The sequence below is a fragment of the Cydia pomonella genome, chromosome 28 (genome assembly GCF_033807575.1).
Source record: "Cydia pomonella isolate Wapato2018A chromosome 28, ilCydPomo1, whole genome shotgun sequence".
Lineage (NCBI taxonomy): Eukaryota > Metazoa > Arthropoda > Insecta > Lepidoptera > Tortricidae > Cydia > Cydia pomonella.
Genome location: NC_084730.1, coordinates 146,565 through 159,018, shown reverse-complemented (window position 1 = coordinate 159,018; position 12,454 = coordinate 146,565). Strand labels below are relative to the sequence as shown.

Genomic DNA, 12,454 nt, shown 5'->3' with positions numbered 1-12,454 from the left:
ATTGTCCTTTTAGTAAAGATATATCTGTTATGGTTTGCTAATTATCATAATTTATATTGTTTACAAAAGTAATACAAGATATTGGAAGAAAAAAAAAAGCTCGTAGAGGTTTAAGGCAAGATAATATTAATAAAAATGTGAGCTTCGATCAATGACATGAACAATATATTATGGCATAGATGTAGTCCTAGAAAAAAAAATATATATAAAGAAAAAAATGGATTTTATTGGATATGACAATAATTTGATTTGGTAGTTTCAATCATTGTTTAAATTAAATGAACTTGAGTTTTTAGTATTGACACTTGTCATTTTACATTGATGTCAAAGGCGTATCTAGCAGTGCTTTAGTCACCTTAAAAGCAGTATACGGGAATCTTATGTTAATGTATAAATACAACCAATTATTGAAACTGAAACTTTTGCAAAATGTTTGGCATCCTTTGAAATTTCAAGACACAAAATTTAATTACCTCAAGGACACTTTAGTATCACCCCTAGCAGAGTTGTATAATAGCCTCTGAAAGCGATGTTATTCAAGGTGGCATTTGAATAAAGAAATTGTCGTGTGTTATTGTCATACGAACACCCATTATGAAATGAGTAGTATTATTAACAATCAGAGCAACCTTTTAAATAAAAAAGTACAAAAACTTGAACATTGTTATAGGTATTGTTACCTATAACAATCCAATTATACGTTTATATAAGTTTGACACTTCACGTGCAGATATGGATCCAGAGACATAATATTGTAAATGTGTAAAATTTCAACTGAACTTAATAGTTTTGAGCTGAACACAGGACTAATGACTATAAAGATTGTCACGTCGACTTCAGAGTTAAAGCCATTTAGGGGTTAAATATTATCTCTAACCTGTTGCTACGTTACGTAACGATTAATACATGAATGGAGTAAGATGAAGTCTACATTAACGCAATGTAGTATAATACAATATTGGGTCAAGAAAGGTTTGATTGTTAAATGTAGAACTGAAACAGATAGTGCTGAAGTCGAACCACTTTTACCTGTAAAACAACGGGTAATGAATTAAATCAAAGACAAGTTTTAACGGACAGAAGTAATGTTTGGTTTTTTGAGAAACCAAAACAAACTTTATACATAATAAAAACTGAGCTTTGTCTGTTTTTTTTTTAGTTATACGAAATTAACAACAGGTATTAAGATTTTTCATTAACGTAGCAAAATGCTAATGTCACGGCATAGTAGTAAGTTATATGAACAAGGGGAAACAGAAGACCGAATGTCATGATATTATTTTCATGTATCTCATTATAATTTTATTTAACACATTTCCTGATTATGTAAATGTATCAATTGTGATAAGTTAGGTTTCAATTTACTTCATTAGAAACTGTTTTGACGCTTTAAATAATTTTTCACGGTTGGTGTAAGATTTAAATCGATCTAGCTTTTAGTGAGAAGGTTCGTGCGCCGGAGTCATGCACGAAGTTGGATGGCCGAATGTCATGATTTATTTATGTTTACATTTAAGATAGCAGTTAAATAATAATTATACCGTGACAACATTATTATGTTACCCCGATTAATACAGGGGTAGTTGGAAAAATAACATTATACTGAACACGATTTAACATTATGTCAAAACACGGTAGTTTTAGCAGGTGGTGGGGACACGGTAAATGTTGGACAGGCTCGTTCACTTGGGTTGAGGCTGTAAAAGAGGAAGCATCGTAATGAACTGGTTAGGTCAGAGTACCTGCAAGTATCCCGATTGCTGCAGTAGTAATAGTTTAGGGTAACCATGTAATAAGAAGCACTATACAACCTTACTCACCGGCAGGAACACAACACTATGAGTAGGGTCTAGTTAGTGGGGGTAGTAGAGTACTTATTGTTAGAAGTATAGTTATTAGAACAATTAAATTATTTTGAGAAAATATATTGCCACCTGCCGCGATAGCAGAGGACGCTGGTTCGATCCAGCCTTGGGCACGGAGGCCTCGGTAACTTTTTCTTAGTATACAACATTTATTTCATTTATGTACCTATCGTCATATCAATCGCGACGAAATGCTGGCAGTTGCAGTTAATAACTGACATTAGACCGGGCCGGGCCCGGCACGAGGTGTCTGACACGTCATTTCCTATGACGGCTGATCGATGATTACGTGGTGCTTTTCATAGAAAATGAAGCCCCGGAAGCTCCGGCCTGGCCCCGACCCGGTCTAGCGTGAGTCATCCTTATCAGGCAAATCATATGTTACTAATGGCAAACTAAACTACACTACGTTTCTGCTTATTAAAAATTAATTTAATATGGGTAGCACATCGTTACTGGTGAATTTCCAATATCCCTTCCTTAAACCTCCTCCCATCCCCATCTCCCATCTCCTTCAATAAACCTTCAAGAAAAGAGCGCACTCCCATCTTAAAGGCCGGCAACGCAGTAACAACCCCTCTGGTGTTGCAGGTGTCCATGGGCGGTAATCGCTTACCATCAGGTGATCCGTCTGCTCGTTTGCCTCCTCTATCATAAAAAAAATGACTTGGAACTCCGGTAGCCGTCTAAGAAGTGTAACGTTCTTACGGTAGATGTCGCTAGGGTCCCCTAGACCCATATAGTGCAAAATTTGCTGCCTATGGATGAGGTCTTGGTGGTTCAGATGGCAGAGCGCTGGAGTATGGAGTAGTTTGTTGAAAAAAACAGCCTCTTTACCCAAATGTGATTCGCTTATAAATGACCGTTGGATTTCAGAATCTCTAACACCGGAGCGTATTCTCCGCGGCAGCATGCGGCTGGGTTCCGTGGCAGGGGCACACGTACCCAACGTAGCGGTGCCTGATCTAGAGCATATTGTAAGTAATCTCTAGTTTTGTCGGACACGGATTCTGTCTGGAAAATGAGATAAACCTAAGCAAATTATGACATAAGATTCCTGACTTTAAATGTCGTTCTTATCCAGGAGGAAACACACGAGACTGAAGAGGAAGCAGCAGAGGCCCCAGTATCAAGCATGCAGCTCCTCAAGCTGAACGCACCTGAATGGCCCCTGTTGCTCGGTGGGGGCTTCGCGTCGCTCCTCGTCGGGGCCACGATGCCCGTGTTCGCGCTTCTGTTCTCACAAATATATGCGGTGATTATCTTAGAATATTAGAAAATAACCTTACTATTACTTTCCTCTTCAAACCTTAACACATTCACTGCTAAGAACATGCTGTGTTCATTTTGTATTGGGAATCGGGCGCTTGCCACCGAAAGTGTTAAGTACCATTGGCTGTACCTATCAGAAATCCATCACAAAGAATTTCCACAAATAGACTTACATTTCAGAACCAAAGATATCAGAATTTATATAAGCTACTGCAGGGGCCTTAAATATTCGCAGCTAGAAGCATCGTTAAGCGTGAAAACGGCTAGGTATGATTCATCTGTAACCCTCCCCTCTTTCACATGCTTGCAGAATCGAAAAGCAACATGATTATATGCCAATATTATTTTTTATTTTTACTGAAAAAGGGCTTTAGTTGCTTTTTAAAGTAGTCCTTTAATGTCTTCACACAAGTTTTAAGTACTCTTCAAATGTGAATCAATTTTTAAAAGCTTACTTGCAATGTTTGTATCTCCAGGTCTAATCTTGCAAGCTAAATTAGACCAACTTCCCATTAAATTGAGCTGAAACTTCACGTAGATATATATGTAAGTTGGGTGACAATGGAATATTATTGCACCATCGAACTGATCTGATGATGGACACAGGAGGTGGCCATAGGAACTCTGTGATAAAATAACGCAACCTAATTGTGTTTGGGTTTGTTAGAATTGTCTCATTGATTATTAGTTGCCTGTTGAAAGAAAAGTACAGTCAGCAATAAAAGCTTGTATCAAAAATGATACTTTAAAAAAAACTTTTTTCTAATGTCTTTAATCTTCTTTTTCTCAGATGTTCGCAGAATCTGACCCCAACAAGATTCTATCGCAGTCTCAACTATACGCCGGTCTGTTCGCCGGCGTGGCCGCCACGTGTGGCGCCGTCACATTTCTGCAGGCGTGGCTGTTCGGCCGCGCTGGCACCCGGCTCACCACGAGGCTTAGGGAGAATACCCTCAGGAACTATCTGTACCAGGTATAATACATAATCTGCCGTTGCCGCTGCCGGATTTAAGAATGGCAGCCACCGAAAAACATAAAACCACCAGTAATATATGATCAGCGCCATATTGCGGAATTTCATTGGAACTAAATTTTTCATACTAAACTGAACTGTCACCCTATACATGAGAATAACAGCGCCCTCTTGACAATGATCATATATTTCTGGTCAGGCTTTAACCGTGTACCATGTATCAGTAAATGTTACCTAAATGAATGTGTCGACAGGAGCAGGGCTGGTTCGACCGCGCGCAGAACTCGGTGGGCGCGCTGTGCGCGCGCCTCGCCACCGACGCCGCCGCCGTGCAGGGCGCCACTGGTAACGCCATCCAAAACTTATTATGACTATTGTAACTATTCATTTTGGGTTAGGCAAGGGAGGGATGCTGACGTGATGTCTTTTCTCATGGCCTAAGTTTAGCGAAACAGCGACGAAACTCCTATTACCTAGTTCGACTTTCACAATCACACCCTAGATCAAGTTGAATCGCTCTTATGATAGAATACGCCAGTCAAAACTTAAATAGATTTAGATTCATAGCATCTGTCATCCGGATACAATTTTTCGTTTGGACCGGCGACCATCGATTCAGAGGCGGCATTAGGCGTGGGCGACGTGGGCCACCGCCTACGGCCTCGCGGTCCGAGGGGCCTCGCGCCTCAAATAAGTACCTGTATCTCGGACACAACGTAAAAATGTTCGTTATTTCTTGCGCCACCAGAAGGCCTCGCTAAATATACCTTGCCCACATAAAATTTTGGCCTTGGCCTCCGGTCCGGTTACGTTAGGTTGTCTGGAAGATATCGCTTTTTAGCGATAAGACCGCCTGTTGTTACCTGGTTCTATTTTCCTTTAAAATTCATTTGTAGTTTTACATGTATGTAAAATGTATAATTGTTGGTGCAATAAAGAATATTTATTTACTTACTTACTTACCACCAAACCACCCCGCTCTCAAAAGTCAATTTAACGTGTCCTTGTCTTATTTAGGCACCCGGCTGGGCACGGTGCTGCAGGGCATCAGCACCATGGCCATCGGCGTGAGCCTGGCCATGGCTTACTCTTGGAAGATGACCCTAGTATCTCTGCTCAGCGTACCTTGCGTAAGTAGTAGGATAGACCAATTTTATTAAACTTGTATCAGGTAGTACCTATGTAGTACTGTCAAGTTGGGTAGGGGCAGAGGGGTAACTTTAGACAAAGTTTTTGACTATATGACTATTAACTAATCTAACTGTTGTTTCCCTTACTGGTAAATCCTGGTTCAAAGATTGTAAAAAGTACACTGCTGGCAGCCACGTTCATATATGTATAATTGGGGAATATTTCCTTTGTCTCATGTTACTCCTCCAGTCTCCAGTTTACGGACTTGACGGTATTCACTTTCAAAGCCCTTCGGCTTCCGTTTAAGGGAATGTGTTGAAAAATCCCCTTATTTCTTTTTAGATTTTTTTGATCTCTAGTTGACAAACTACCTGTGAAACTCCCGTGGGTCTCGATATAATAGGATACCGTGTTGACAGCCTTGACCATCACATCTCTTCATACAGCTTAAAATTTAAATAAATATTCTGCGATAAGTCTTAAAACAAAACTATTTTGATAGATCGCGTGTAATGAATTTAAAATACATCCTAACGTGTTGAACTCATTACAGAGCTCGTGGTGAACGGGTGACATACGAAATTTTATCGGGTCACTCTCAAATTACTTATGTAACTGTGGTCAGACGCAACTCCTCACTTTTCATACATTTAGTATGGTTTGACGGAGTTTAGACGCAGGCATAAATCTGCAGAATGACCCAATCCATCTCATTAGTTTTATTTCGTGAATAGCTATCGCGTTAACCGAAAACTTTCTTTACAAGTCAATAAAACGTCCTCACCTTCTACTATCTAGATGAGGATATCTGTATCAAATTATCGACTCAAGTAGTTGATTTAATTGTTTTGTTAATAGGTGATCGGCGGCATCTACCTGGAAGGCTACGTGATGAAGAAGGCCGAGGTTAAAGAGAAGAAGGCCTTGGAGCAGGCCTCGAGAATCGCCACCGAGGCCGTCTCCAATGTGCGCACCGTGCAAAGTCTGGGTAAGTTCGTGTTGTCGTGGTAGAATGTGCGCGAGCCCACGCCTCGCCAAACGACACATTTTGGAAAACGCCTATGTGGGTTTTGTGTGTGTCCTCCCCCTTTTTATCAGTAGAAAGAACCGGGAAGGGAGAGTCCCATGTATACCCCCAAAATTGGCCAATTGAACGATGCGTTCTGCATACCCACACCGTCAAAAAGGGCAAGATTTGTAATAAAATCTAATCATAATTATACGCACATATTTACCTGTCAGAACTGTCTGGCACGTGTGTCTCGCAGATACATTTCTCATTCAAAGAGTTAATAGGAAAGATGCACAAACCCGAAAAAAAAAACGTGCCATGTGTTTGGAAGTTGAGACTAAGTATGCCATATAATTTTGTGGTCAACGGATGGTCAAACATCAACATTAAACAAAGTAACTGTACGGAGCCGAACAGCGCCTTCTATTAACTGACAATTAGATCGTGATAAAGAATATACATTTATCCAAAAGTCAGGTTTTACAAGCACTAAGTATTCAGCCATGGACAACGCAACGTTCTATCAAATCTGGATTCTGACGGATCAGGATTCTCAGGAGACTCCAACAGATTATCAAAATTTACACTCGCCTCTTTGTGCTTTCATGATTTCAGTAGATGTCATGGTGGAATCGTTCTTAAATAAAGCTGTTTTAGAAACGTATAGCAAGTATAATGCTTGCTCAACACTCTTAATAATAAATCGAAATCACCGTCAAACTTTTCAACCTTAACAATTGCCATTTAAAAATTTAGAGAGTCTAATGAAACTATAATTTTTAAAATGCTCCCTATTTCCACAGGCGTAGAATCCACAATCCTGGACAGATATGTATCCAACCTGCAGGAAGCCAGCGCGCGCGCCGGCCGCGCCTCGCTCCTGCGCGGCCCCGTCTACGGACTCTGTCTCTGTGCCCCTACGTTGGGATACGCTGTCTCGCTCTCTTATGGGGGATATCTTATTGCGAGAGAAGACTTGCCTTATGCCTACGCTATACTGTGAGTACTAAAATAATCCATAAATCACTGACAGAAGAGTCCAAAGTCCTAATCCTTTTTCAATATTTTAATCCCACACCTTTACGAGTATAAACACAACTTCCTCCTTTCTCTTGTAAGTTTAAACAAAACGGACACTAACGCTTACCCTCTTGGTTCCCAGGGTATCAGAAGCGCTGATCTACGGCGCCTGGATGTTGGCGGAGGCGTTGTCGTTCGCGCCGAACTTCGCGGCGGCGCGGCGCTCCGGTGCACGTATACTGAGGGCTTTACAACGCACGCCTAGAGTCATCACTGAGGGGACTGCCACTGAAATTCCTAACTGGGTAAGAAATGAGACTGTTAGAGGAAGCACTAAAGAACCCCAAACTGTATGATCCCTCGAGAAAACCTCGGCAGGGAGCGGAGCGGGCCGGAGTGTCCGTGGGAGGAAATTCCTCTTAAACCGCACAGTGCGCGGTTCCAGGTTCCAGGGTGTGAAATGATAGATGAGGGTGGGAGGGTACATTAAAGCTTAAGTAGGTTCTCACGCAATTGTATCTATTCTTAGTAAATGAAAAAGCGGCCAAGTGCGAGTCGGATTAGCCCATGAAGGGTTCCGTACCATTTATGACGTATTAAAAAAAACTACTTACTAGATCTCGTTCAAACCAATTTTCGGTGGAAATTTGCATGGTAATGTATATCATTTTTTTTTAGATTTTTCATTTTGTTATTTTAGAAGTTACAGGGGGGGGGACACATTTTTTCACTTTGGATGTGTCTCTCGCGCAAACTATTCTGTTTAGAAAAAAATTATATTAGGAACCTACTTAAATATCATTTTTGAAGACCTATCCATAGATACCCCAAACTTATGGGTTTGATGAAAAAAGATTTTTTGAGTTTCAGTTCTAAGTATGGGGAACCGCCAAAATTTATTGTTTTTTTTTTCTATTTTTGTGTAAAAATCTTAATGCGGTTCATAGAATACATCTACTTACCAAGTTTGAACAGTATAGCTCTAATAGTTTCGGAAAAAAGTGGCTGTGACATAATCGGACAGACAGACGGACATGACGAATCTATAAGGGTTCCGTTTTTTGCCATTTGGCTACGGAACCCTAAAAATGAAACAGAGAAGAAAATATAACTCCTTTGACATAATTGTGCATCATCATGTAAAGGTAATTTACGCAAAATGCGTATGTACCTATAGTGATAAGTTTGATTTGACGTTATGAAAATACTACCTAACTGAATGGATTTAACAGTTAAATTACCATTTTCAATTGCACAAGTTGTTATATTTTAATTAGCGCGTTAATCCTCCAAAACTACTTGGCTAACTAGGATGATATCTTCTTGGTTAAAAATATCGGAGTAAGGATGAAGAAACCAGATTTCATCCGCTTCTTCGTTTGTATTAAAAGTTAACCAGTTTTCAAATAAATATTGTATGTAGTAAACTCCATAGGCTCCTGGAACAACAAGAATAATGATCGTTAATAATCATCCTCCCACTGTTGCCTCTTATCACCCACTGCTATTCTTTTCACACTACTCGTCCCGTTCCTGATCTTCTCAATCAGTATCTTGTCAACGACATGAGCAATTCACAAACGTTTCAGACGGCGAATGGCGACATCACGATCGACGACGTGCACTTCACGTACCCGACGCGGCCCGGCGTGCGCGTGCTGCGCGGCCTGGCCCTGAGGCTGCCGGCCGGCCGGCGGCTGGCTTTAGTCGGCACCTCCGGCTCAGGGAAGAGTACCATCGTCTCATTGTTGCTGAGGAGTTATGATGCCGATAGCGGGAGCATGGTAAGTTACAAGGAACTATTGATTCGGCTAGCTAACTAGATAAGAACCGTAAAACTACACAACTATAGTCCAATACTGCACCTATGGTCCACAAGTTCGAAAGGAAATTAAGTATCTATACCAATGTTCCTTTTGGTTTACTCCTAGTTTTACCTTCCATTTATAAACATACTTTGCCTTAGAACTACAAAAATATAGTAAAATACACACCTGAACGAGAAAAAATGAGTTTATTTTTGGACCATAGTTGAGAGCTTTGGACTATAGTTGGGGGGTTTTACGGAACCCGTAAGGCAATATGACCTATCAATAATATGACCTCTTTTATCTTTTGTTATTTTATAATGTAAATAATTGTAGAAAAATGTGACATTAAATCGTTGATTGAGTTTCGGATTGGCATAAAGCACAACCATTAGTATTAACTTTGCCATTGATGAATTAACCTAGGTAGATATGCGTTTGTATAATATTAGAAATAACGTTGATAAGCGAATATGACATTTAATTAGTAGCTTCTTATCATATTGTAAAGATGTTAATTTAGATATGCATGAATTTATAAGTACTATAGTATATAAGTAGGTAATTAGGTACCTCATAAGTACTAACATTATGCGCCATACCCGGGTGTCATGTACTGACTACATCCAACTAACATCTTCTGTAATGCACATGACTTTTAATGTTGAATAAATGAAATGAAATGAAATAAAAGAAGTTTTAAGTTGATTCAACGGCGAGTGGTGTTAATGCTAGTGTCATTAGCTTTCGCTTACGTATTTGAGAAAAGCACTATAACGTAACAGTCGCGGCTCAGTGTGCCCGTGCCCTACTCCGTGGACTGTCTCTAGCTGCCGGCTGGCAAACAGTTGGCTTTAATCGGCACCTCCGGCTCAGGGAAGAGTATTATCGTGTCATTGCTGCTCAGCTGTAAGTTACGAGAAATTTTTGATGAACCGTTAGCTAAAAAGCTTTATGGCAATGAAGTCATTAAGAAATAAAATGATAATATTTACTCGATTTTTAATAATTGCTTATGTCACGACTCGCTGGCCAAACTCAACTGTGTTATACTGAATGACAAATATTAAGACTGTTTTGCGTACGGTATCTATCTAGATCTACGGTATAATAGCAGCAAATAGTATTATATATGACGACCGGTTTGGCCTAGTGGGTAGTGACCCTGCCTACGAAGCTGATGGTCCCGGGTTCAAATCCTGGTAAGGGCATTTATTCGTGTGATGAGCATGGATATTTGTTCCTGAGTCATGGGGGTTTTCTATGTATTTAAGTATTTATAAATATTTATATATTATATATATCGTTGTCTAAGTACCCTCAATACAAGCCTTATTGAGCTTACTGTGGGACTTAGTCAATTTGTGTAATAATGTCCTATAATATTTATTTATTATTTATATATAATCGTGATATAATAGAGAGCTTTTCAGTCGAGTACCGTGTTTAGGCAACGAAGCTTGCCGAGTTGCCTAAGTAGGTTACGAGATTGAAAATCTTGATTATATCACTACTGTATACAATACTTTTTCTACGAGTCTTCTAAAATAATACTTTTTTTACTATAATAAATAAATAAATAATGAAGATTGGTAAATATCTCAGTAGACAAAAATGTAGACATAAACGGGCGACTCCGCATAATTTTATTTTACAGTTATTTCTTCCATATGTTATCAACTGCATTTATTTTCTTGTCCGCAGTTGCTAGACGACGCCGACATCCGCCGAACATTAACCCTCCGTCAGCTGCGCTCGCAACTCGGCCTGGTGCAGCAAGAGCCCGCACTGTTCGAGCGCAGCATCCGCGAGAACATAGCCTATGGAGACGTCAGCCGGAAGGTGTCCATGGATGAGATCATACACGCCGCTGAGCAGGCGAATGTGCACAGTTTTATCGCCAGTTTACCTCAGGTGAGATCAGGATACTTCACAGCGTAGAAACAGCTTCACAGCGTGGATTTCCAGCCTTGGCCGCCCCAAGCCCCAGGCTCCTTATTAAGTATTAACTGACCACCTTTCTATAGAGACTACCGCTCCTGATAATATCTTGCCGCCCTAGGTCCGGGCCTACTCGAGCGTTAGGGCAAATCTACCACTGGGTTGAAAGTTCAGCCTCCCCACTAATATCTTGGGACTCGGTTGTCAGTTGTCAAGCGGACCCAGGCTCCCCACTAATATCTTGGGACTAGGTTGTCAGTTGTCAAGTGGATCCAGGCTCCCCATTAATATCTTGGGACCAGGTTGTCAGTTGTCAAGTGGACCCAGGCTCCCCACTAATATCTTGGGACTAGGTTGTCAATTGTCAAGTGGACCCAGCCTCCCCACTAATATCTTGGGACTAGGTTATCAGTTGTCAAGTGGACCCAACCTCCCCACTAATATCTTGGGACTAGGTTGTCAGTTGTCAAGTGGACCCTGCTCCCCACTAATATCTTGGGACTAGGTTGTCAGTTGTCAAGTGGACCCAGCCTCCCCACTAATATCTTGGGACTAGGTTGTCAGTTGTCAAGTGGACCCAGCCTCCCCACTAATATCTTGGGACTAGGTTGTCAGTTGTCAAGTGGACCCAGGCTCCCCACTAATATCTTGGGACTAGGTTGTCAGTTGTCAAGTGGACCCAACCTCCCCACTAATATCTTGGGACTAGGTTGTCAGTTGTCAAGTGGACCCAGCCTCCCCACTAATATCTTGGGACTAGGTTGTCAGTTGTCAAGTGGACCCAGCCTCCCCACTAATATCTTGGGACTAGGTTGTCAGTTGTCAAGTGGACCCAGGCTCCCCACTAATATCTTGGGACTAGGTTGTCAGTTGTCAAGTGGACCCAACCTCCCCACTAATATCTTGGGACTAGGTTGTCAGTTGTCAAGTGGATCCAGGCTCCCCACTATCTTGAGTAGTGAACAGCACAGATATTTCTTTCTGATTCATGGATGTTTTCTATGTATTTAAGTATTTGTATATTACGAGTATATAAAGCGCAGGTATCGCAAGCATAAGGTTTCTCGCCTGTGTGAACTCGCATATGTTCCTTGAACTTGTTCAATTTCCTGAATTATTTCGTGCATATATAGCGTAAGTTATTGACATTTTATTATTTTATGCTCATCCGGTTATGTCTGTGTTTGTGATCTCTGTATGTACTAACAATAGTCTTGTAAGTTATGTTGTGTAATATTAACACTTTTATGGGTTTTGCCTGAAATAAAGGATTTAATAATAATAATAATAGCACCTATGAGGCGCCTGTGTTGCACGTGGCTTCCGAGAGAGGGCGCATTCTTGAACAAAACACAAAGTAAGGATCAGTCTCATCTATGGCCTAGTGACGCCCGGGCTGGCCTAATGGGTAGTGACCCTGCTTATGAAGCCG

At 40.8% G+C, this 12,454-nt stretch overlaps 1 protein-coding gene across 1 annotated transcript in view; it reads left to right on the top strand.

Annotated features, from left to right (window-relative positions):
* LOC133532950 (multidrug resistance protein homolog 49-like) overlaps positions 1 to 12,454 on the top strand; it is an 89,945-nt gene that overhangs the window by 69,656 nt on the left and 7,835 nt on the right. Inside the window, exons 15-24 of the mRNA XM_061871828.1 lie at positions 2,742 to 2,842; positions 2,950 to 3,120; positions 3,928 to 4,110; positions 4,365 to 4,455; positions 5,128 to 5,240; positions 6,100 to 6,229; positions 7,057 to 7,252; positions 7,416 to 7,578; positions 8,863 to 9,057; positions 10,786 to 10,995. Of these exons, the coding sequence (XP_061727812.1) occupies positions 2,742 to 2,842; positions 2,950 to 3,120; positions 3,928 to 4,110; positions 4,365 to 4,455; positions 5,128 to 5,240; positions 6,100 to 6,229; positions 7,057 to 7,252; positions 7,416 to 7,578; positions 8,863 to 9,057; positions 10,786 to 10,995 (1,553 nt within the window). The remainder of the gene's footprint in view (positions 1 to 2,741; positions 2,843 to 2,949; positions 3,121 to 3,927; positions 4,111 to 4,364; positions 4,456 to 5,127; positions 5,241 to 6,099; positions 6,230 to 7,056; positions 7,253 to 7,415; positions 7,579 to 8,862; positions 9,058 to 10,785; positions 10,996 to 12,454) is intronic.